The following is a 23,999-nucleotide window of genomic DNA, read 5'->3' as shown; positions in this document are numbered from 1 at the left end:
ATATAAATTCGCGTGGACGTAGTCGACGGGGGGGGGGGCACTCTCGGCCCTCCATACAGCCTGTGACGTCACGTCACGTCACGTCGAAGACGGCGGAAGGCGACGACATTCAACGGAAGCTCACGAGGCGCTGGTTTCTTAGCAACCAGTGTGTTTGGAATTTTCCATTTCCTCAGAGGAAGACTGCGGCGAAGTAAGTTCAACTTTTAAAAGAAAAACAAACCACAGTTTGAGCAGTGGCGGCTGTTTTCTTTCTCTTTTTTTTTTTTACTATACAGAATTCTACCTGACAACAGCGATTGACTTAATTCTGATTGGGGCTTGTTTGTTTCTTCCTCCCAACAAGGGATGTAAAGCCCCTTCGCGCCTCCTTTGATGGCTGGTTTGATCTCACACAGTCACGTGAGCCACGACAGGAGTGGAATCTCGAATTCAGTGCTTTTTTTGTCACCGATTATAACTTGATTTTCCGTGCCCTTTCAAATGTCCGACGACAGAGGTCGAGGGGTCAAAATGATGAACTCTGAATTGCCGTCGGAGCGCGTCGCGAGGGCGAGTCTGCAGAGGCGTCGCAACACCGAGGCCGAGAGACGAGGGAGGATCTTTAATGACAAAGTCCGGACCATCGGGGTAAGTGGATAATCCATCAAATCCTGCCGCTTTCTCCATTTGGGATTGGTGTCCAATCCCAGCAGACATTGGGCGAGAGGCGGGGTACACCCTGGCCTATCGCAGGGCCACATACAGAGACAGACAACCACTCACTCTCACGTTCACACCTACGGTCAATTTAGAGTCTCCAATGAACCTGACCCCATTCTGCATGTCTCTGGACTGTGGGAGGAAGCCGGAGAACCCGGAGAGAACCCACGCATACACGGGGAGAACATGCAAACTCCACACAGAAAGGCCCTGGTTGGTTTGAACCGGGATTCGAACCCAGAACCTTCTTGCTGTGAAGTGCAAGTGCTAACCACTACACCACCGTGCAGCCCTAAGTGAATAATGATGATAATAATAAAAATAATAATAATAATAATAACGATAATAATAATAAATAATAATAATAATAATAATAATAATAATAATAATAAACATGTATTCGAAGGAAGATTTGAACTGACAGAATGCGATGCTGCCGTTTCATTCCACAGCTTGACCTGGAAGGTCTGGACACGCAGGTGAAGCAGAGGAAGAGACTAGAAGAGGCAGAGGAGGAGAAACAAAAAGCATGCGGTGAGTTTAGAGGTCTGACATCATTGATTCGATATATCTATATCTATAATAATAATATAATAATAATAATAATAATTTTATTTATATAGTCCCTTTCAGAAGCAGCTTCACAAAGTGCTTTCACAAAAACATACAAATCACAGTCAATTAAAATCAGCGTTCCAACAATAATACGGTTTTCAGGTCATATCTGTATAAAAACTTTTTTTAAGATATAAAAAATATTTATATATGGTTCCTTTGAGGAGAATTTACCCCAGAGGAAAAAACTGCCTTGTGGTTAACAAAGGATGTAACTTTGATATAACCTAATTTTAAGATTTGGAAGCTATAAGTTAATTCATATATTTTAGTTGGTTTACTAATATGATTTTTGCACACTTGTAGTTAAATGGTTTTTTTTAACCTTTTGTTTTGCCAGGGATATTCCCATTGAGATTCAAAATCTCTTTTTTCAAATATTGATGTTTATAGTTATTATTCCGATATTTATTTGTAATTTGTTTAAGGCAACTAATTTGATTAATCTGTCGAATGATTTTCTTGATTAGTCAATTAGTTGTTCGGTCCATAAAAATGGACAGGAGGTCTCTATTTTGAACATCTGTAAACCCGTGTATTGCCACTTATACTTTTGGACATGCATAATGGTTTGCTGTCTGTGTTTTGTTTTGTGTTTTTTGAAATTTCCATACAATGCAGATGCTGAAATGCTCCATAATAGCAAAGTGGCCTGCATTCTCCACAACAGAGAAGTGAAGAAGAGGCGCGCCACGGAAACGGCCATCGCCAACTTCCGGCATCAGTACCAGCAGCCCTGCAGCCAGCGGGACTTTGACCTGAACGACCCGGACCGCTTTAAAAAGACATCGGTGGAGGACGCGCAGATGATGCCCCCCGGTCTGGTGGGCGAGGACCCGGAGAGCAAGAACAGACTGCTGCGGCAGAGGGAGCAGCTCCGAGAGTGGCTCGTCGAGCAGCAGGGCGAGCAGGCGGCGGACAGGCGTCAGCGGATGCTGGAGGGTAAGGGGTTTGTCTCATCCCATACAGTAACGGTTCCTACTCACGAAAACACAGAGCTCACTTTCACCCTCCCCACCGGCCTTCAGAGCAGCGCGCCGAACGAATCAGAGCTGAGATGGACGACCTGGCTCAGCACCTGCAGAGCCTCGAGATGGAGAGGAGGAGGACAGAAGCCGTCGCCACCAAGGAGTTCAATCTGGCCAAGGTTAGTCGACCCCTTGGTAGAGGTTTAAGGCGTTTTGTTGGATGGAGTTGGGAAAAACATGCTTTGAAGGCATCATTGTGAAACCCTGAATGGAGAGGGCTAAAGGTTGGAATCACACCCTGAGGTGCATATATTTTACCTGCATGTATCTTGAATGATATTTCAAAAGATCACACAAGTTCTGTCTTGAGACAAACTATTTGAAAGTCTTTATAGACACCAAACACTTAAAGGGGCAGTAAGCGATTCTAAAGCAATACACGTTATGTCAAAAAAAATCACTCGTCGACACCTTAAGAGACGCGCTATCGGGTCGCGCTGCAACTCCGCAGTTTTGGTCTGATGGTTAACGGGATGGTCTCCCATACCTGAGGTCGAGGCCAAAAACCCCTGAGTCATAGCAACTGTTGCCATCACGTCTGATGATGTTCACAAACTGCACACAGTGTTGTGTGGTGGGGTTCGCACCATTTTTTAAGGTGAGCCGAAAAACCTTTTTCTCCCCCCGGCGTACTAACAGAACGGACAGCTAGCGGAGACAGTGAGGAAATATTTGCTGAATTTTACAATAAAGTGTATTAGATGAAAATCGCTTACTGCCCCTTTAAAGCGTCAGTGGGTAAGTTTTGTACTTTTCTGGCGCCATCTGGTGTCAAAGTTGCAAACTGCAACCGACGGGGAACATTCTATGGTGGCGCGCCGATAATTCCATTTCAACATGATGTAGCAAACATGGCACGGAGGTCGGGTTCACATCACATGTAACTATATTTAACTCATTCAAAGTTGACATTTTCTTTCGTGTTTTTTTTGTTGCAGGTGATCATGCGTATATGAACACATCATTATGGACAATATATTCTATTTCTGTGAATAACTTGTAAATATTACACACTGTAGCTTTAAGCACACTTGACTTGTAATGAAAATGCATGTTTTTTGTGTTCATACCGCGCGGTGCCGAACTTTAATAAGTTGTTGTTTTTTTTGTTTAAACTGAGGGTTGGACCGTTATTCTTCTATCGCTGTCCCCCTTTTCCCACTGGGTATGTTTTTGTCAAAAGATTGAAGAGAAGCGCCGCCGGGAGCAGGAATGTAATGCCCACAACGGCGCAGACGCCACAAACCAACAGCTGACAGGCGGGTATGTCAAACCCACACTGGGCCTGGTGGGGCCGCCTGGTCTTTGTCCCAGCTGTGACAGGAGAGACCCTCCAGAAGACCTGCAGCAGGTCATCCAGTTCCAGAAATATCAAATAGAGGAGAAAAAGGTAAGACTGGAACAAGTGACGCTGAAAAACACACGCTGGTCAGTAGGCCCCATGATCACCGAATCGCCACCTGTGCATCTCTTTAGAGGATAGAATTCGAGAAGAAGCGGGAGGAGGAGCGACACGACCGCGTCCTCGTGGACTCGGCTCGCGCGGCTCTGCTGCTCGAGAGGCAGCAGGCGAAGCTCAACAGGCAGCTGAGGCGACAGCTGGACAGCACCAACGTCGGACTGGCCGAAGCACACAAACGACAGTCAGTGAACATTGTTATTTTTCGTCTCTCCACTCAATTCCACACCGAGTGTATGTGGTCTCACCGCGTCTCATCGTGTCATTCGAAAAGGGAATCGGCCAGTGAGAGAGGACGCATCGACGACAGCTTCTTCTCCAACTTCAACACCTGCAGCAGATGACGGACGACGCGCGGCACGGATCAGTCCCCTCAGTTCAGAGGATAAGTGTCTGGAGATGGTGCGACGTGATGAGCACCAGAAACTGGCACACACACACACACACAGAGTCAACAAACAGCTGTTTTAATGGGGTCAACATTGAACAGTTCACAGCATTTTAACGCCTGAATGACGACGACGTTCATTATCTTTGCTATTCCTACGAAAATATTGTTTTATTTGGGGAGTTTTTCTGTTCTTCAGAATTTCTTAACATGTGCTTACATGGGCGAAAGGTCCTTTATATTCCCATTGCAGCAAAAAAAACCAAAAAAACAGAACATTTAAGTAAACAATCTAAATATTTAAAAAAAAATACTGTCATTACATGAGTTTTGTCAAAGCCCACAGGATTTAACACAATTTCAACACACTCTTAAAAAGCACCAGCAAACCACAACCACACAAAGAGAAATCAAGCAGCATTTTTTAGCACCTCAACCAGTTAGCGACGCCGTCTGTCACTGTTACAAAGCAAAGCAACCCTGAATCTCAAAAGTGCAAAACCCCTTTTTGAAAATTAAACTTAATTAAACCAAATAACACAATTGAAGCTGTTTCATAGTCGCAAGTTCAAGTAATCATCCTGAAGGTTCACACCAGACAAATCATGATTCATTTTATCATCACAGACCCCTTTTGCTTTTCCAGCTGTAACATTAAAATGTCCCATTTTTGTCCCTCTACCACAAACCCGTGTTCCCCTTATTCCAAAAGAGCTTTTCTTTCGCAGAGGAAGCATGGTGTCCTTGGAACACTGAGGACGTCTTAAAAAAAGTTACGCTTTCCTTTCTGAAACGCATGCTCGGAGACAAACTCGTCCCATCTTCTCTGCCACAGAGCCAAAGCTTTCTCCTTTTGCACTGGGGTCAAGGAGCTGTACCTGAAAGATGGGGGACACGTAAGACAGAGGGAGAGGGGTTCATTGAATTCATTGTGAATTTGTTCAGTTGCTTCTCAGCCGGGATCCTCACCTGATAGAGTTTATGGCCAACTGTTTGAGGGAGCCTACGTTGGACCTGAGTCCACCGAAGCCCACGAAAGCTTCGTAGAAGTCGTAAGAGAGCCCGGAGGCACCGAACATGGCGGGGTCGTCGGAGCTGATGACCATCGGGTGGTTCACTGACATCAGAGCAGCTGCTGGGTGGTTCCGCATGTCCTTCACCAACTTCAGCACCTGACCGAGGACATGAGAGGAGAGAGTTGTCTGTACGCCGAAAGATAGATGGTTAACATTAAAACACTCTAGTAGCTATAAGTCATCTTTAGTGTCGAGGATTGTTCCCGAGATGACAGATGGTGTACCTGGTTGGAGATGGGGCACACTTCCACAGCCACCCCTCTCTTCCTGGACAGATATTCGGCCACCGGATGGCGAGGCAGCGCAAATCCATGGCCAATGCGTGAAGTGTTCATCAAAAGAGCGTCCAGCAGGTTCTGGTCGACGTCCGTGCCCTCGAGATCTGAGTTTGGAAGACGGAAATTTTAAATTCCTGCAGTTCCTTGGACGTTACAACTCGGAGATTTGTGTGTCTGGAATTTAATCCACTTGGAAAATATTTCATCTCTTTTGTTTTGCAGCAGAAAATAACAATATGCTGTGAATTATCTGACAGATATGATGCCTATTTATCTATAACATTGACTCAGAAATGTGAAAATACATGGACTGCTCTGTTACATTATTTTTTCAAGTGCAAGCGTTTCATTTATTTGACTGTAAAACTGGGCATGATGATCCTGAAAAACCAAATGTTTGATGAATAAAAAACATTCCATCCCGGATATTGAGCTCGTCTCTTAAGATATATCGATTGAACATTGACAGTGTTGGTTGGAAAAAGTATGTGAGCTACTTTGGCTTATATAAAACATTTCAAGTCCGTTATTCTTAACAGGATCTGAGAAAAAACTTTGGTTGAAGAGCAAATGATTTTCATAAAGAGGAAAAGGGTTTCACAAGTCATCTCATCGAGTTTAGATGTTCACATCTACAAATGAACATGATTTAATTCTGTGGCTACTCTTCCTAAAAATGGGCATCCAGCTAAGACGAAAAAAATCTTTAATATATGGTTTGAAATTGTGTTTAAAATTGAAAATGAACCATTGTTCCACTGGAATCTGGATTTCATTTCTGCGCCGCGCTGCACCGATGGTCTCACCCGTCTCTCCGGCGTGGAAGAAGAACGGAAGCGCGACTCCTTTCTCTGCCGGCAGTGACAAGGCGTCCTTGAAGTACCACAGAGTTCTGCCTCTGTCCTCGCGTCCCACCTGCACACGGCAGAGGGGGAAAGTGAAACACGTTCTCCCAGTCGCCGTTTGAATAATGCTTTCAGCAAGTTGTCAGTTAATTGTTTTGAAGCGGTAAACGCCGTTCACATGTCAATAACCTGTTGCCACTGACCAGGTCGAAACCAGCCATGATGTCAGGGAAGTCTCTCCGTAGCTTCATAGCCTTCTCCACACCTCTGGTCATCACGGATATATTTACCCCCCTGAGGAATTACAGTGTGTTAGTAAAATTTGGGGAAATGTCCGATGTGGGAATACAGCAGGAAAATCCCTGGAAAATTCACGGCCCGGATGTTCCGGGAACGTCCCTGCTGTTGTGAACGCGTCGGACTCGCTGCGTCCTTCATACGTGAACAACGGCAAACTCCAGAAAATGTCCGGGCCCAATTTTTCCAGTGGACATTCCCCAGAGCTGACGTGCGAAAGCTCTAGTGAGCCCACGAGCAGCTCAGAAGAATCTGTGAATTCACAGTTGAAAGGCGTTCCGTGCCTGTCACCTGTGGATTGTGAAGATGATCCGCGCTCCGCAGAAGTCTGGGTGGTCGGCTGTGAACTGTCTGGTGACCTCCTGGTAGGTCTTCAGAGTCCAGGCTGTGTCGTGAGTGCTGCCGTCCAATTCATATATCTGAGTGTGAAAAAGAAAAAGAAAGACAAGAAATTTAAAAACAAGACGGGTGAATACACGGAATCCTCCAGGTTTGACCCGGTACAAGCTCACCTCTGGGAGTAACGCCCGTAGCTCCAGATACATGACGTTGTCCTTGTAGAACTGGGTCAGGCCTTCGTAGTAATAGTCTCTGAACACGGGAGCATACGTGACCAGACCCCACAGCGCGAAGAAGGTCTGTTCAAACACGTCCCACACCACATCCTGACTGGGGTACGCCGCTTCCGGATCCTGATCCGTGAAGAGCGTCAAGTTGCCCATGATGCTGAAAGTGTAGATAGGGACAGGATGTAGTGACCAGATTCACCACTGTCGACAACATTTATTTTGATATAATTTACATGCAAATCTCTCCCTAACTTTCCGAGTAACCCTCCTAAAACGGAAACCAATCGTATTACCTCCTTGGCAGAGGTAACAAATAAATATTCTAACAATCCCTTTCTCTTCATGATTAAAAAACCATTTCTTCAACTGATTTGTTTCCATACCTTGTACCAACATCTTGTTTCAAAGGTATATATGTCACATTAAAAGGATATATATAGAAGATTTAAAACATTAATATACAAGCATAACTTTTTCTATGTAAAGACATAGTGGAGTCATCACGTCTTCCAGGGCTGCAACTAACGATTATTGTCATTATCGACTAACGTGTTGATTATTTTTTTCAATTATTTTTATTTGTACGATTCAATAGATTAGTTGTTTGGTCCATAAAATGGAGAAAGATGACGATCGTGTTTCACAAACCCCAGAAGATGATGTTTTGTTTTGTCCACACACCAAATATATGTCATAGAGGAGCAAAGAAACCAGTAAATATTTACATTTAAGAAGCTGAAATCAGAGAATTTTGACATTTTTTTGCCAGAAAAACTACATGAACCGAATAATCGATTATCAAAATAGTTGACGATTAATTTACTGTAGTAGTCGAATACTAACTGCATCTCTGTTGCAGCTCTACAGCCTTCACTGTCTTTGTAGCTGGTCCAGCCACATGTAAAAAAAAATATATGCAGTGACCGCCTGTGCAGCACTGAGAAAATTGGGTCCAGTACAGTGCGTTCGGTTAAAAGTGACCTTCCATGAATTTCCACGTTCTTTGGCTGAAAACAAAAAAAAGGTCCCTTGACAAAGAAAGAGCAGCAAAGACATTAAAGTCACCTGTTGTCCAGATCTGTGGTGTTGACCATCTTGGCCCGGAGCTTTTCCAGCAGGGTCCAGACAGAGCAACGCGGCAGAGGTTTGGGCAACCGGGACGAGAAGGTGAACCTGACGGACCGTCCGTCGGTGACGCACATGTAGCAGTGGGGCCGATAGGTCACGTTCTTCACCAGCCACTCAACATCGACCATGGAGAAGTCGTGGACGTGGAGAGCTCCCCCTGGAAACAGTCAGTCATAGATGTATTACAATATAAAGAACTGGAATAACAAAATATCCTGAACGGGTTAGGGGTGAGGGATAGATTAATGGCTGAGCCCATAAAACGCCACACAATGGTGAGACAAATCTTGTTTACTTCCTTCCTTGGGGTTAGGGTTAGGGGTTAGGGCCCAGCTCTACATGTTTCCAATCGCCCCTTATTGGTGACCTTATATGGTGATTCTTAAACATTTATTTTTATGTTTTATTTTCTCTTTGTTTCCGGGGCTGTTTTACAATATCTAATCATCCTAGCGAACCATTGTTACACTAATTTAAGAAGATAAACTATTATTAATCATCATTACATTATTACAGCATACATACATATAACAGATCTGTGTTCAGGGCCTGGTGGAAAGTCCAACGTTTGCAGATTATGTGTAGCAGGGAAACAAATATCTCAACCCCTCAGCAGCTAAAATGTAGGAAATGATAAAGACCTATGGCCTTAAAATATGTGATTCAAGAAGTGTACAACCCACAAGAAAAAAAACTAAACAAAACTGCACTGCAAGAGAATGGCACAAAGTGCAAGATGTGTACAATCTACACTTTGAGGTGTGACACTGAACGCACCTTTGGGCATCTTCTGCAGCAGGCGGAAGATGGGACTGGTCCTGATGAGGGGCCTGGCCCTGAAGAAGTGCATGGCGGGCGGGAAGTCCGTCCTCAGGATCTCCCTCCGCTTCATCTGGAAGAGCGCGGAGTCGAGCCGCTGCTCGGCGTCCGTCAGCACCATCTGCCCACCGGGTTGCAGGGAGGTCTCCAGCTGGATCAGGGCCGCCCGTTGTCTCGGGTCCGGGCTGGACAGGACGCCTCGGGTCAGGCAGCTCAACAAGAGGGGCAGGAGCAGGAGGGGGAGATGGGCCGCAGCTGCCGCGTGGGGGCGCTGCTGCAGCTGGACTGCCATGATCCGGAGGTGTGTGTGTGTGTGTGTGTGTTTGTGTGTGTGTGTGTGTGGGAAGGGGGGGGGGAGCTGGATGAAAGAGAAAACATTGCAACAAGGCAGATAGAGAGAAGCTCGGTTATTAGGGAAGTGAAAACAAATAGTCCACAAACCAAGTGCACAAATCGAAAATAAACCATCGACCTCCACCGTTGGCTCGAGTCAAAACGAACCAGGCGTTAGTGTCCGTTCTGTTTATACGATATTTACATGTCTGACCTCTATGAAGTAGGAAAACATTGTTTTTTTGATGAAAAACAAACACTTTTCTTTATAAAAAAAAGACACAACGAACACTTTGCTGAAGATACGTCACCTTTAGTCTTCGCTTTGTGTTTCAGTTGACGGCGGGTTCAGTGAACAGTGCGGTTGTAAACACGTGTATGATTCCGTCTGATAATAACTCGATCTATTACGAGCAGTGTCACGGAAATACACGAGCACACGAGCGAGTTGTCGCGGCGGTCCTGTGTGTTTGTTTACCTGTTTAAAGTCTATCTCGTTTTGGGTCACTTCACTTCCGCCCTTGTTCAGCTAAGCCCCGCCTCCCTCGGCTGTGATTGGCTGAAAGGGCACTCTGTTCACAAGTTGATTGGTGGTTTGTTGACGCATATAAACAACGACGATAAACAAAAACAGAGATTTGGGGGATTTAATATCTGTCAATCTTTATATTTCAAAAGAAACACTGATTTGTTTGATTGTGGAGTTTTTTCTGGCAGAAACTTTGCATCATACTTACGCATTTATTAAATAAACCGTAAAAGTAACAAGTCATTAATTCAATTAATCGACAAATTAACGACTATTAAGCATGTTTTGAGGCCTACAAATATTAAACAAGAAAAATAAGATGACACATGATCCATAAGATGCAGAAGGGAACAATTTATTTGTGTTGTTCGTATGAAAGGGGCAGGCAATATAAGATTTTTCTTCTTCCTGCTCCTTTTTCACTCATGGAATGTTTACAAGTGTAGATGTATTATTCTTTTTTGGGGTTAAATTGTTTTTGGGTTACACGAAATTAACAAAATAAATTATGATGAAATGAAAGTGTTAGTGTTTTTTGTCCTTGGTTTGTTTTATCTTTATTGTTTTCTCCATGAAAGGCGCAATATAAAAATAAAGTTATCATTATTATTATTATTTTAAATACTGCCCTTTACCCAAGTCACACTGATATTAAGATGAAATACAACCTACTGATACAACCTTCACTGGCTTATTATTCCAGTCATGCAGGATCTGCTATTAAAATTTAGTTCTTAATGGAATAAAACAAATTCATGTCAACAGATATATAATATATATTTCAGATGGAATAATAAACGAGAAGTGAGTGTTTGCTGTTTGTTCCGAACCGACACATTTATTTGACATGTCAGCAAATACTTTCAAAGTTACATCTGTGGTGACATGAGGCTCCCCCCATTGCAGAGGAACTAAGAAGTTGCTTTTGGTTTCAATGAAATCACCAGACTACCTTTATTAAATGATTATTTAGGATTTTGAAAAATTTTTAATCAATTTCTACACTTGCGGAAATGCACAATTCCCACAGATTAAAGAGTACATGACACTCTTACCTTCAAGCCATTTGTTAATGGTTATACTTTGCCCGTTTCACCCTTTTTATAAATTAGTTCTATACAACTTTTTTGGTTAGGCTCAATTAATTACTTGCCCCAACTGCCGATTGTGTCCTCGTTAGGCCCCGGACAAAAGAATATATTACTTGTTGGCTCACAAGGAGCTCCCTTGACGGAGGCCCCGAGGAGCTGCAGCAGCACTCCCTCCTCCGCTGACGTCACATCACATCACTGACCCCTGCGGACGTGAGGGGTCGGAGGAGGAGGCAGCATATGATCTGTGGAGGGTTGTTTGTCGGGAGGATGAGCAGCACTAATGAAGGGTGATGGTCTGAGCTGCTGCAGTAAATTAATGCATTGTCTCGCACCGGCCCCTCCGGTTAGGGTGCTTGCATTTCATTACTTTCGGCCTTTCAGTTTCTTTCAACGAATTATAGATACATGGCACGGCCTCTTTTTATGTCCATACATTAAGAGCAATATTAATTAAAGGACTGTCGCAAATTTCCCGTCAAATTTAAGCAAACGTACTGATCTGTTGTTCTAATGATTTTGTCCCCTGAAGATATGGTTTTCGTGTTGACGACGACAAAAACAAACTCTCTTTTTCGGGGAGAAGTTATTTATTTCTAAGAAATGTACAGAATAGAAAATACTCGTTCCATTTCAAAAATAATCTATGTCAGTCAGATAAGAACTTGTAAACGTCACTTAAAATATGAAACGCACAGGTCTTTTATTTATTTCCGATACCACCACGCTATTGAGGTAAAAGACACCTGCTGAAAGATAACATCAAGCGGGGGGAGGGAAAAAAAGAAAGAAAAGAAACAGACACCACATTTATATTAAAACAAGTCCAAAAAAATTTACAAAAATTCTTAAAAGAGCAAATAAATATGATTCACATTTAATCACGTCGTCTAAATGGTTTTTCACTAGTGCAGAGGGATGACAGCAGAGTAAATGAAGAGTCGAATGCACACTTCCAATCGCCTGGCACCGATTCTACACACCAGAAACACACTCGCGCGCGCACACCTGTACACCATAAGACAGTATCACAACCTCACAAAACAACGCTGCCCTTCGTACAACAGACAGCGCGACTACCTCCGGCGTGGCCCTATCAGGCTCACTAAATATCGAGACAATTCCCTATTTTCACAAAATAGCAAGTTATCTATGACGAGTCTTGTGTGACACATTTATAAATTGTCTCACAGCTGCTAGCAATTTTCATATTCCTCGATATTTCCTCACAATGCCTTATTTACCTATTTCTAAGGCCATTAAAATGCTGCCAAAACTCTATAACAGACCCTAGATTGGAACACGGCCTAGTACGTTCGTCTAGTTTCGAATAGTCGGCAGGAAGGCATGCAATCTGTACAACAAAGTCTCACTTCAAACACATGATGTAATATTGTCCATTGTACTCTGATGATGACGCAAAAAAAACAAAAACAGAGTAGAAAAGTACCCATTCAAAAGATAGATGTCACAGGATTGCACCTGGCAAACTGACGACCTACAATCTTGTTGGAGGTCATTCGGCGCAATATTTGGGCACAGAAAGCTACGATTTTTTCTGTGAAGATGGAAAAATGTATTTTAAGGCCATTTCCTCATCAGTTCTGTGAGCCCCAAAAAAACCCCCAAAAAACTACATGCGGAACTAAAATCGTTCAGCTGGTCGTACGATGTTGACCCACAGGAGTCTGGCAGAGCGAGCGAGGGAGGAAGAGGAGGGAGAGGGGGGGGGGGGCTCTGTAAATGCCACTGACTGGCCAGATGAGGTAGATTCATTCGCTGTCATCGCTCAACTGCACGAGTGAGGTCTCACATGTGCCGCGTCGATATGATAAGGGTGTAGGGCGCAGGGAAAATAAAACTCTAGTTATGAGAGTTGACATGCAGTCGCTCAAAATTAGTTGCGATGACAAAAGATACATAAAATTAATAGGAATGTAGAAAAAAAAATTTAATCCATCTCTCTTGTACTCAACTTCAATGAAAATGGGCCGAGCCAAATATTGTTACGAGGAACACAGACCCTTAAAAAGCAAAGTTCTTCACATGAACATGAGGTGGGCTGGTTTTGTGCCACGGTTGCGGTCCCATTTCTCCTCTCGTGGCTCCTCGTTCAAATCACAATTCAGAAAAAAATACCCGTATTTAGAAACTGTACACCCTGAGGATATGTCTATAGTCGTGAGATTGGGGGACGAGGACGCACTCGAAGACGGAACCATGTAAAGGACTGTAGGTGGAATGCAAAAAAATGTCACACTTAAAAAAACAACAACAACACACACACACAACAGCAGGATTTGATGGGTCAGTGTATATGTGCACACACCAGCTGGTAGGATATGTCACTGTGTGAGAATTTTAAATTTGTCTCTGGAACATGAGGTTCATCTCTACAGTGAAGGGTTAATCAATATTTATATATATTTCCATACATATATGTTAACAGGCATTGCCTTAAAAAATAAAGACTCTCCAAGGCCTCTCAATTCCAGGATGTCCGGACTAATGAAAACCGTGTAGTGCATAACAGAGTCAGATACGGTCAGATTAAAATAAACTCCGTCCTCGTCGGTCCCTCTCTGCTATAGTCAAAGGCATTCTCATCGACGAAGGCCGCTCTGAAAGACGCATATACCGTGTTTACTCCACAAGTGGAGAGACACACTGTTCGAGTTGGGGGGATGGAAGTGGGACAGTAGCTGGCCCCTTGTCGGGACGGTTTAACGCTTCAGACAGATGATCGGTGTTCGTGCCCTTTGCACTTTCACACATTCACACTCATACATTCACAAAAAGGGGAAACCAAGGCAGTTGGTCCAGGGAGCCTGTGAGTTGACTGGGGTCAGGGTGACAGTCTCATAGTACCTCCTTTTCTACACCTGAGATTTACGACATGGTTGGAACAGAAAATAGTAGTTTTTAAGAAAAATTAAAAAATTTCTTTCCCCGGTGTCGTCGATTTACAGCTCGGGCCGACGAGCACTACAGTCAGTGATCAGGATGGGCCGGCTGTGTTCAGTTCCGACTCCTCAGAGAGGAAAGGGCTTCTTGAAGGCGGCGTTCCCCTGTGTTCGGCAGGTTGAACTAGTGGTTAAAAAGGCTGCTCTTTTCCTGGAGGATCCGAGTTCAACAACTCGTGATGGAAAGTGTGAATCCCGACCAGTTCCACAGAGCTGTTCTGTTCCTGGCCACTGTCGGCTCTGCGTGAAGAAGAGCAGGGGAACTGTTCGTTCTCCAGGGATAAATAACATTTCACATCTTGATCATCTCCAAGTCCAACTGTTGGGCAAAACGGAGCTAAAAGGTTTTCGTTCAGTATACGAATAAAAGATGTATGTGGAGCTGTAGTCTCTGTCAGCATGTAATCGTCTTCCTTTTCGGCTGACTGTTTAGTCCCGACACTCTTTCAAAGCAACGTGCCTGAAAGAAGAAAAACTGTTTGAGCACATGCATCATATTCGTAGATACTCATACATTCACAAAAAGGGGGACTGTTCTTATTCGTAGGAACAGTCACCTAAAGGTATAAAATATTTAAAGGAGCGATGAGACAAAGCTCTGTATAATGTTTTAGTTTTACTCACTCTGATCACAAGCCACCTATTTACTGCTGGGGCCACCTGGAGCAGCCATCATCTGTTGCCTGTAAACGCACCGAAAAAAAATATATATACATTACAAACGTGGTTAACATTTAAAGGGGACCTGCCATGCTTATTTCCAGCTCTTGGACTCCGCTCAAGTGCTAGCTTTGCATGATTCACAGTAAAGAAAAAGTTATTCATTACAAACACCCTGTTATACAGCCACTATAGGAGGTTCTGAAAGTTAACTGTAAAAATAATTAACTACTAACTAAAACTAAGAAACAGAACATTATTGATTGGAAATGACAAACTCTCAAATCCATCTGGTCATATTTGAGCCTGAACTCGATATGAAATATCAAAGTGGACACGTGAACATCCGCTCCACCAACAGCGACGTCCCTGTTCGGTAAATATGACATTTATTGTGTGACATAACTGCGCATTTAGCCTTTCAATCATAGTTGCAAATGTACGTATTTTTTTAAATGGGCAAAAGCTGGAAAAGTATATAGATGCTAAAGAGATAGAATTATTTTACCCCGGGTGCAGGAAGTGTTCTGGTGCCAGGACCCTCTGCTGGATCATCATGCCCTGGAAGTGCCCTGCAGACCGGGGGTGTTGGTACATGGCCATGCGTGTCTGACCGGGGGAGTAAGGCAGCTGCTGGGGCCGCTGCAGAGCCTCCATCAGGTGGGGGTGAGGTCTTTGGCCTGCAAAGCGCCCCGGATCTGCATACAGCTGGCGAGGGTAAGGGCTTCCGTTCGCAACGCCCCGGGCCTGAGACATGACATGCGGTGGAGGAACGCCACCATGATGCATCCCAGGGTGCATGGCGCGAGGGTTGTACATGAAGCCGGGCACCATGTGTGCAGCTGGATGTTGCTGATGAGGTGGCTGGGCGCTGCGGTGGCGAGCGGCGGCGTTGTGGCTGTCGAGGTCCAGGATTTCTTTTGGACTATCCGGTCGCTCTGAGCTCTCGGTGCGTGCTGGACTGCCACCGCTGCTGCTGCCTCCGCTGGTCTGAACTCTGCTTTCACACTCAGCGCCTCCCGGCTGCGGCCCCGCTTCAGACATCGGGCCAGGGGACACCAAACTAGCACGACTAGAGCCCTCGGAGCCCAGCGGCGACACACTGCTCTCCGTCTTTGACTGACCGTTGCCTCTGGCGCTGGCTACAGGTAGGTAGGTGTTAAGGGCCATTGGCTGACGAGGCTGATAAGGAGACCGATGCCACTCCTCTCGAGAAAAACCCCCTCTGCTGTTGGCTTGGTTATGGGTCTGAGCTTGCGGATGCTGCTGGGGATAGTAGTGCTGCTGCTGCTGGTGGTGGTACTGATGAGGTGGGTACATGTTGGGGTGGGCCTGAGGGTGCTGTTGGCCCGGCATGTGGTAGGAGTAGGCGGTCCCTTCCTGCTGGTGGTAGGTAGGGTGTTGAGCAGAACTGTGGAGGGGGTTAATGGACTGGTTGTGGTAAGGGTGGTGAGCAGAGGGAGGCATGGACCTGGTCATGATGGTCTGGCTGTAGTGTGGATGTGGAGGGTTCCCTATCCCGTATGGACCCATGGCTCCATTCACATGGCCCTGGGAGTGAGGAGGCATGGCTGGATTGTGACCAGGCGAGGGCCCCCTCGGAGCCTGCATACCCGTGTTGCTACCCACCAGCTGGGCTCGATGGTGATCGGGGCTAAAATCCTGCTGTTTATAAATAACACTCGAAGGCCCGGATTTCATCACTGTGTGCTGCGGAGGGACGGTGGGACTTTCTGCATCCGCTTTGCCTGTAGGCTCGCTGGGTCTTTGATTACCGTGGTCTGCTGGGCTCGGCTGGGAGGGTAGTAACGGGGAAGGATGACTGGGTGGTAAAGACGTAAGAGGAGCGGGCTGAGGGGGTCCGGGCTGGGCTCCTTTCGTGGCACTCTGCGGCATCCCGTGCATGGGGCTGTTCTGCACGGGACGTTGTGGAGAGATGTTTTGGACGTGGTGTGGATTTTGCTGTTGCTGTGCATTCCGGGTCATCAACTGGGGAGAGCGGGGAGGGGGGCATTGAGGAGGGGTACTCTGAGGTTGCTGCAGCTGCTGTTGTTTTTGGAGAATCTGCTGGTGCTCGCTTTGCTGATGTGCATTCGGCACGTGTGGTACGTTGTTCTCTGGCAATGGCCGAGTGGAATTCTGAGAAGCTGATACGTGCAGAGGCAGGACGTTCTGGGGAGGAAGTGCAGGGCTTTGCTGTGGACTACTGTGTAAAAGGTGAGAGGGGATAGGTGGGGTGGAATCCCTGGAGCTGTTGTTACTTGTGGTGAGATGGGGCGAAACAGTAGTGGCTTTACTGTGTTGAGGACGGTGGCTGGCAGATAGTTTTGGGCGGTCTACCTCCTGCTTGTGGCTCTGTGTTGAGCTCTGCGCTCCCTCTGCTGCCCCGCTGTGGTGTCCTGCAGGACTGGGATTGGACGGGTGCTCCTGATTAATTGGAAAAGTGTTTTTGTGTAAAGAAGCTTCTTTAGAAATGTCGTTGACAGCCATTTTGTTCTCTGGTGTTGTGCCTGTTAACATACAGAGGAATGAAATATGAGTTAGCATACAAGGAATAACAAGGGGAGGTTAAAGCATTGATGGTTGATCGACTCTAATTTCAAAACAAAACAACCAGGGCCACTTATCCAAATCCCAAATTTACTATAAAAACCTAACAATTTAAATATGTCCTGTTCCCTGTCTTGACAGTAAAGATGCAAACATATCTGAAGATTGCTAATTCATCTTAACGGACAATAACCAGCAAGAAATACACTGAATTAATGAATACTAAGTTTTCTAAATCGAATAACAAAGAGCACTTGACAGGGAGGAAGGGCAAGGATGTGTTCTGTGACGGTAAACAAATTAAGACACTACAGTCTGGAAAGACCATTTGTGAAGTAAAAGGTTAGAGACTCATGCTCTGGTTCCTTCATGCAGAACGTTACCGGCTGGTGAAACACTACGAGAAAAGGTCAGGTCTACCTTTGGGCTGCATGTCTGTCTGTTGGGAGGGTTGGCTGTCTGGCCCATTGTCTTTAGCAGGACGCAGCAGCTGAACCTCAGGGGCAGGGGGAGGCTGCTGAGAGGGGTGAGCTGGGATGCTGCCAATTCCTGATGGGGGCCCGGGCTGCGGAAAGTTGCCCATGTGCTGATGAGGGGCACCAGCGGGGGGTCCGGAGGAGGCTGACAGCTGCTGCAGGGCCAGCATCTCTGGGCTTTCCAGCATGGAAGCCAAGCGTGTCCTGCCAGAGGAGTCTGGGTGGGGACCAGGGGGACGTGAGGACATGGGCCCCTGTGAGCTGACCCCTGCAGACATTTGATACTGGGCGTTGGGAGGAGGGTGGGGGTATCCTGCAGCTTCTGGCCAAGGTTTATGCCCCATTGGAGGTGGGACTCCACCGTAACCAAAGTTCCGCTGGTTCACCATGTTGGGGTCTTGGATGCGCATCCCATTGGGTATCTCCTGGTGATTCACACCAGTCCACATGTTGGATAGACCCATGCCGGGAGGCCTCAAGCCTGGGTAGTTGTGCTGAGTTGGTCCGTCTGGTCCTGAGAATCTGTTGCCCATGGGGTGCATGGTGTGGCCATCGGGATGGTGGTGCGACGGGTACATGCTGGCTTCAGGAGGAGGTCCAGGCTGTAGGGCCATGGGACGTGGGCCCAGAGACGGGCCGTGAGTCGGACCCACATAAGGGTGTTGCTGCTGCTGGTGGTGAGGAGGTGGCTGCTGATTAGGATCTGGGCCCATAGGATACCTTGGACCCATGTGGTGTCCTTCAACCATTCGATGCTGAGAACAACAGAAGAAACATCTCATAAGGGGTTTTGACAATAAGGTGGTCTTAGATAAAAACTTACTTCAACATTATTATTAATTAGATGTAATTGAGCCTGTATGTAAAAAAACCCATACGTATACGTACAAATTCATATACAGTATTAAAACACAAGGGAAGTAAGTGTACAGGAGATGGGGGAAGCTAAAAGCTTGTGTTTCTAAATGAAAATGTAGCCACATTATTGGAAAATAAAAGATTAAGATATTCAGACGATTTATTTTCCCAAACTGATTTAATCATGCATGCATAAAACTATGTATTAGAGAGAAACATATAAAGCTGTATTTTTTTTGGAAAAGCAGTTGAAAAGAGTTAGATAACAGAAATTGATGATTCATGACAAAAGGAAGCTAATTTAATAAATGTCTTTTGTACTAAACCGTTTTGTTCAAATGAGAGGCGACCAGGCAATATTGCATTAAAATTAATACCTGCATGTTAAAGTTGCGGGGCACGTGGTTCAGGCTAGGGTCTCCATGCCTTCGGATGTGAGCAGGGTAAGCGAAGCGGGGATCCATTGCCATTCTTTGGGCATACATGTGTGGACCGTGGAGACCAGGAGGACCAGGTGGATGACGGAGCTGGTGAGAGAGAGCATTCATATTGAAGAAAACACTGGTATAACTACTTAGAATATTGTGAGGATAAGTGAAAAATGTGTTGCACATATTTTTAATGAATGTGGAGATGTAAAGAACTTAAAAAAAACAAAAAAAAAACAAGTAAAGTTGTCCATGTGGTCAATACCTGTTGCCCTGGGTGGTACATGCCTCTCATGTCTCCTTCATGGATGCGTTGTTGGCTTGGTGGCAGGCTGTGGGGGTGAGGGGGGCCGTTGGCCCAGTGAGGAGGGGGTGGTGGTCGTGTCACCCTGTGGTCCTCTTCCTCCGAGGGTGTGGAGCCCTTGCCCCCCTGGGAGGTTCGCTTACGTTGGACCAGCTCTGTGGCCTTGATCAAACTTTCAGGTCCCAAACTTCTGCTGCCGCGGTTGCGCTTTTTGTCCTTGCGCTCCTTGTCTTCTCGACTGACGTGGAACTCCTCGTCTGTGTCGCCGTCCTCTGACGGAAAATGTTTTATGAGGGCCCGACTGAAACACCGATCAAGGGACTCCGCCATGATGGTGTACTCTAGAAACGGAGAGACGTCAACATCAGGTATGCACATACGATGATGCAAACAAAAGTTCTTACCTCAGTCACTCCCTACCACTCAGGCACTACAGAATGACATGCATGCCATGTACCCAAAGAGACACACTTGCTCCTCTGTTCTCAGCTCAGGCTGGCTGACTGACCAGGTCAGGGGGCGTAGGTTGACCCCTGCTCCTTCAACCCCTTCCTCCTCCTGCAGCTCCAACCAGCCCCCCCACCTCCCCCCTGCACACTCTTCTCCCCCGTCCCTGGGGAGAGCATTCAGTTGGATGGATGGCTCCAGACAGGGGGCTTAGGGCCTGGAATGTTTCTCTGGCACTGCAAGGCTCAGATCCCCCTGAGCACTGGAGCACAGCTCAATCACTCCCCATTAATCACTGTCAAGGCTGCCCTGGCCCCGGCCCCAAACCACCACTAGGTCCGACCCCCTTTCTTTTGCTCTTTCTCCCACTGTCACCCCCTGCTTCTCTCACCCCCCCACCCCCCCAAAAAAAATCTTTCTCACAAAATATACCTACTGAAATTCATTTTGAGGCATTAATCTTAGTGCCGAGACAAACTGTCAATGTAAGGAACAGGATAATGGCTCGTGTTCATTTACCACTGTCTTCTCCATTGTACTCCGTGCAGTTCTCAAACATGAGCTTCACGTCGGCAATAAACTCCTCCTTGGTGATGTAGTCCCCCTCGTTGAGCTTCTTCTCAATGGTGGACAGGTCCATGGGAGTCTGAGGGGATATGAATAATTGAATTATGAACAATTAAAACAAGGGGTGTACCGTAAATACCTACACACACATTACCACGTAGACCAAACCCACTCAAACGTGCACTCAATGTCACAGACACCACTAGTAAAAACATTGTCAGCTATTTGTACCTGGATGAGCTCATGGTAATTGGGGGCATAGGAGTCGTCCACGGGCTCCAGGAAAGGCCAAGCATCTTTATGGGATTTTAGAGCTTCGAGCACTGAAGAAGAGAGATTAGATTAGATCAGATCAGATCGGACCTCAACGTGGATTGAGATAAAGAAACAGCCTTCAGTAACGATTCTGTGAGCATACCTTTGTACAGGGCAGTATAGTCGTCATCAATTTCATAGCTGTAATGCCGAACACAGGACATGTTAGAAATGAGCAGCGCTGAGTGATTGAAGTAGAAAGTGAAATCTGATGTCAGATCTACGAAACCTCTTACAATTCTTTGCTCCTGCGTGTTCTGTGGACGGGGGAAGAAGGCTCCAGATTCAGGAGTTCAGGTGGCAGGTCTTTTCCTTGAGACAGCAACCAGGCCCGTTCCTCTCGCATCTTCCTCCTCTTTGCTCTTTCTGAGAGAGAGAAGGATGAACGCAGGGGGCAATTAGACGCACCAACAATAAAACACACCGGTCTCAGGAGGCTTCAGCTCCACCGTGATTTAATTGCTTTTTCAGGCTCCTGAGTTACAGTTTAAATTGGACTTTCTGCCCATTGAGTCCGTCGAGGGAGTCAATGAAAACCAGGCCTTCGCCATCGGAGACAGATAAGCAGGAAGAGAGCGATTCATCAGCCATCTTTTCTCGGGCCCAGCTGATCAAAAGAGCAGAAGAAAAATGTATCGCTGCTTTATCTTTTCAACATGAAAGGCATGAGAGGCCTGCCGGCCCCCCTGCTGTGTGTATAAAAGATGTTTGAGGGAGGACTCCACATATGCAGTCCATACAGAACGGGCCAGGTCCTGCTGTTCATCTATAATACATTAATGAGGCTCCTCCACTGAAGCACAATCAGTAGTTCATTAACCCTTGACAGATGACATCAGAGGGAGGGAGAAAAAGGAGAAGTGATCCTGTGATTAAAGGCCCTGAACATTCCCTCTCACAGTCTCTGTGTACGATACATAAATCACAAGGCTTCCAGTGTTGCTATGCTCCTGCAGATTCTTCAGCCGTTAAAGAGCCGAACCACGACGGCCATGCAAATGTTAAAGCCTTTGCACAGCGTGCCCTTCACGAGCCATTCTGCCCTTGATCCCCGGGTGGAGAGAAGAGTATGACGGACCCCTGTCTCCGGCAGGCATGATGAAAGAATATGAAATGATTGCTGCTCCTTGATATTTGACTTTTGGCACTTGGCCTTCATTTCTGTTTTATAACCGTCATCAGGTTTTTAAGTATAAGTGGTTACTGCAGTATTGACTACTTTTACTCGTGGCCCATCTATCTGTGCATCTATCCATCCATCCATCCATCCATCTTACCCTCCACAGCTTTGACCTTCTCCATCTTCTCCCTCTGCCGTTCTTCCTGCTGGAGCCTCTCCTCCTCTCGTCGCTGTTCGGCCAGCAGGACCTGCCTGTCCAGATCTTCATCTTTCTTCTTCTCCTCCTCTGCCACAGCCTTCAGACAGTCCTGAATACACACACACACAAGCCAAAAAATAATCTAATCATCTCATTATAGAAAAGCCAGTAATGGATAAGAAGAAGCTAAAAAGTTAGATAGTACCTCTAGAACACTAGGAATAATGGACAGAGTCAACCAAGGTGACTGCCACCTAAAGCCAAAATACAGCTAGGGGCTAAACAAACATCTCAAAGCATGGGGGTGTATCGTACTAGTTAAAAACTCTTAAAAACATTTCCTGGAAAACAGTTTCATTCTATCATGCAAAAGACGAAAAAAAAATCAGATTATGTCTGCAAATTGAAAATTTTACTTTTCAATTTTTGATCAAAAACATGTACACAGACAAACACACACACACCTCATTATCCTGCTTTATGTGTTTTCCAGAGAACCGCTGTGATGTGCGAACCGAGGTGGGGTCAAGTAGTTTCTGTTTCTGCTCCCGCTCCTGAAGAAAAAAAAAATCAAGAGAAAAGGTGAAACTCGCTAAATATGCCTGTTCTGTGATATCCTGTTCTGTTTATCCATGATCCAAATACAGACAAAAAGGGCAATGACATGTTGGAACCTCCCTCCCATCCTGGTAGAATGGTTTTCAGTAAGCCAAGTACTTTATGAAATGTCTTGATGACATGTATGTGAATTAATTCATATATTATTCAAGTAGTCTGTACATTTAGAATGTATAGTCAACAAATTATTGATTGAACCTTCAAAACAGATCAACGGATGAGCACCATACACAGGCCACTTCACCGACGGGCCCTGGGGAGTTGTCGGGAGATGCATTGAGAGGTCACTGGATCTGCTCTCCCCCTCCCCCCAAATCACCCTCTCTACTCTGCTGGCTACATTCCCCCACCTTCCCCTGGGGAAAAAAGGCTTTGAAAAAAAAGAAGAAGAACGTCAACCATGTGTGTCCCCTCTCCCCTGTGACTCTTACTAATAATTTCCAATGATTAGACAGCAGAGTGTAAAGGCACGCTCTCCCAGTTTGAAAACTGCACTGCACCAGACAGCAAATCGTGGAACTTTTGATCACAATGTGTCAAAATTCTTCAGCACGCATCTTGAAAATAAAAGCCAATAAATCCTCACTCAAGTCCACATTCATGACGTATGAGTAATCCACAAGGTAACACCAGCCGACAGAGAGCTCTCTAAGCAGATCCCTTGAAAGCCTGTCTATATCAGGGACTGGCCCTCTTGCAAGCTCATGTCAGAGTTCATCAGGGAAGCAGGACTGTAAATAACTCATCAGCCCGGGGAAAAAAACAGCACTGAGAGGTGTCGTAGTCAGGCTTCTGGCCTGTGGGAGGTCTAAAAATACATTACAGCTGCAGCTGTGTGAAGCTTGGATATGTGTGCAGGTAACAAACAAGAGAGAAAATAAATGAAAATGGTCAGAGACAAGAAGAAGAACACAAAAATAAAGACAGATGTTGAAGATCTGATCTATACTGCCCCCCCTTCCAACTCTTCTGTCCCCCACTCCATCTCTGCCTCGTCTCCCTGTGAAGCACCAACGTATCCTGGCGTTCTACAATTCCCCCTTTACATCACCACCAACTCTAAACCGCCCCCCGCCCGCCCTCCATCCATCCAGGAGATAGAGTGCCTCTGGTGTCACCGCTTAGAGCGGTTGAGAGAATCCTGCAGCACAGCAGAGCTGTCACTCAAAGAGGCTCCATTCTGCCTCAAGGTGAGCTCCCGCGCGCTGTCAGTGCCCCGTGAAATGGTTGGTGACAGCAGCCAGAGATGAGTAGGAGGGAGGGATTCAAGACGTACGCACACACCCACCCACATAAAGACGGATACATCTTAAGGACAGTAAACACACACATGCTAT

General features: G+C 45.8%; 3 protein-coding genes across 7 annotated transcripts in view; 1 reads left to right on the top strand and 2 right to left on the bottom strand.

The window, feature by feature from the left end:
- The first annotated feature begins 125 nt into the window (after nt 1-125).
- Nucleotides 126-5,972, top strand: ribc2 (RIB43A domain with coiled-coils 2). 4 transcript variants are annotated; one of them, XM_035642899.2, is made up of 8 exons: nt 126-193; nt 498-630; nt 1,155-1,236; nt 1,939-2,259; nt 2,346-2,464; nt 3,529-3,735; nt 3,822-3,988; nt 4,079-5,972. In XM_035642899.2, exons 2-8 carry the CDS (start codon nt 514-516, stop codon nt 4,146-4,148), a joined length of 1,083 nt encoding a protein of 360 aa, XP_035498792.1. In that variant the 5' UTR covers nt 126-193; nt 498-513; the 3' UTR covers nt 4,149-5,972. The 4 variants fall into 4 exon arrangements, with proteins under 4 accessions (XP_035498792.1, XP_035498790.1, XP_035498791.1 ...); XM_035642897.2 differs by having other exon boundaries at nt 131-193; nt 347-630; XM_035642898.2 differs by lacking the exon at nt 126-193 and adding an exon at nt 210-402.
- ada2a (adenosine deaminase 2a) lies at nt 4,251-10,048 on the bottom strand. The gene is made up of 10 exons (XM_035642895.2): nt 9,849-10,048; nt 9,163-9,562; nt 8,323-8,542; nt 7,201-7,414; nt 6,980-7,107; nt 6,595-6,685; nt 6,353-6,461; nt 5,493-5,650; nt 5,162-5,364; nt 4,251-5,070 (listed from the first exon to the last, which is right to left on the bottom strand). Exons 2-10 carry the CDS (start codon nt 9,494-9,496, stop codon nt 4,956-4,958), a joined length of 1,572 nt encoding a protein of 523 aa, XP_035498788.2. The 5' UTR covers nt 9,497-9,562; nt 9,849-10,048; the 3' UTR covers nt 4,251-4,955.
- Nucleotides 10,049-11,728: 1,680 nt separating this feature from the next.
- LOC118315155 (cat eye syndrome critical region protein 2 homolog) overlaps nt 11,729-23,999 on the bottom strand; it is a 34,942-nt gene continuing 22,671 nt past the window's right edge. For both annotated transcript variants that reach the window (XM_035642197.2, XM_035642198.2), the window contains exons 8-19: nt 22,509-22,598; nt 22,003-22,153; nt 20,962-21,091; nt 20,829-20,866; nt 20,642-20,733; nt 20,363-20,489; nt 19,358-19,737; nt 19,042-19,191; nt 17,751-18,561; nt 15,289-17,290; nt 14,745-14,803; nt 11,729-14,580 (exon numbers count right to left, since the gene is read on the bottom strand). In XM_035642197.2, the coding sequence (XP_035498090.2) occupies nt 14,761-14,803; nt 15,289-17,290; nt 17,751-18,561; nt 19,042-19,191; nt 19,358-19,737; nt 20,363-20,489; nt 20,642-20,733; nt 20,829-20,866; nt 20,962-21,091; nt 22,003-22,153; nt 22,509-22,598 (4,014 nt within the window). In that variant the 3' untranslated portion in view covers nt 11,729-14,580; nt 14,745-14,760. The remainder of the gene's footprint in view (nt 14,581-14,744; nt 14,804-15,288; nt 17,291-17,750; nt 18,562-19,041; nt 19,192-19,357; nt 19,738-20,362; nt 20,490-20,641; nt 20,734-20,828; nt 20,867-20,961; nt 21,092-22,002; nt 22,154-22,508; nt 22,599-23,999) is intronic.

This window comes from Scophthalmus maximus, chromosome 7 (genome assembly GCF_022379125.1).
Source record: "Scophthalmus maximus strain ysfricsl-2021 chromosome 7, ASM2237912v1, whole genome shotgun sequence".
NCBI classification, from domain to species: domain Eukaryota; kingdom Metazoa; phylum Chordata; class Actinopteri; order Pleuronectiformes; family Scophthalmidae; genus Scophthalmus; species Scophthalmus maximus.
The sequence above is the reverse complement of the archived record's forward strand: the minus strand, read 5'-3'. Positions and strand labels throughout refer to the sequence as shown.

Excerpts from the sequence above, each read along its gene's own strand:
- ribc2 (XM_035642897.2), top strand. The coding sequence starts at position 484 with ATGTCCGACGACAGAGGTCGAGGGGTCAAAATGATGAACTCTGAATTG. Across the intron at positions 1,237-1,938 it reads GGAGAAACAAAAAGCATGCG|ATGCTGAAATGCTCCATAAT; the intron begins GTGAGTTTAGAG and ends CATACAATGCAG. Across the intron at positions 2,465-3,528 it reads AGGAGTTCAATCTGGCCAAG|ATTGAAGAGAAGCGCCGCCG; the intron begins GTTAGTCGACCC and ends TTTTGTCAAAAG.
- ada2a (XM_035642895.2), bottom strand. The coding sequence starts at position 9,496 with ATGGCAGTCCAGCTGCAGCAGCGCCCCCACGCGGCAGCTGCGGCCCAT. Across the intron at positions 7,108-7,200 it reads TACGGGCGTTACTCCCAGAG|ATATATGAATTGGACGGCAG; the intron begins GTGAGCTTGTAC and ends TTTCACACTCAG. Across the intron at positions 5,651-6,352 it reads CTTCCACGCCGGAGAGACGG|ATCTCGAGGGCACGGACGTC; the intron begins GTGAGACCATCG and ends TTCCAAACTCAG.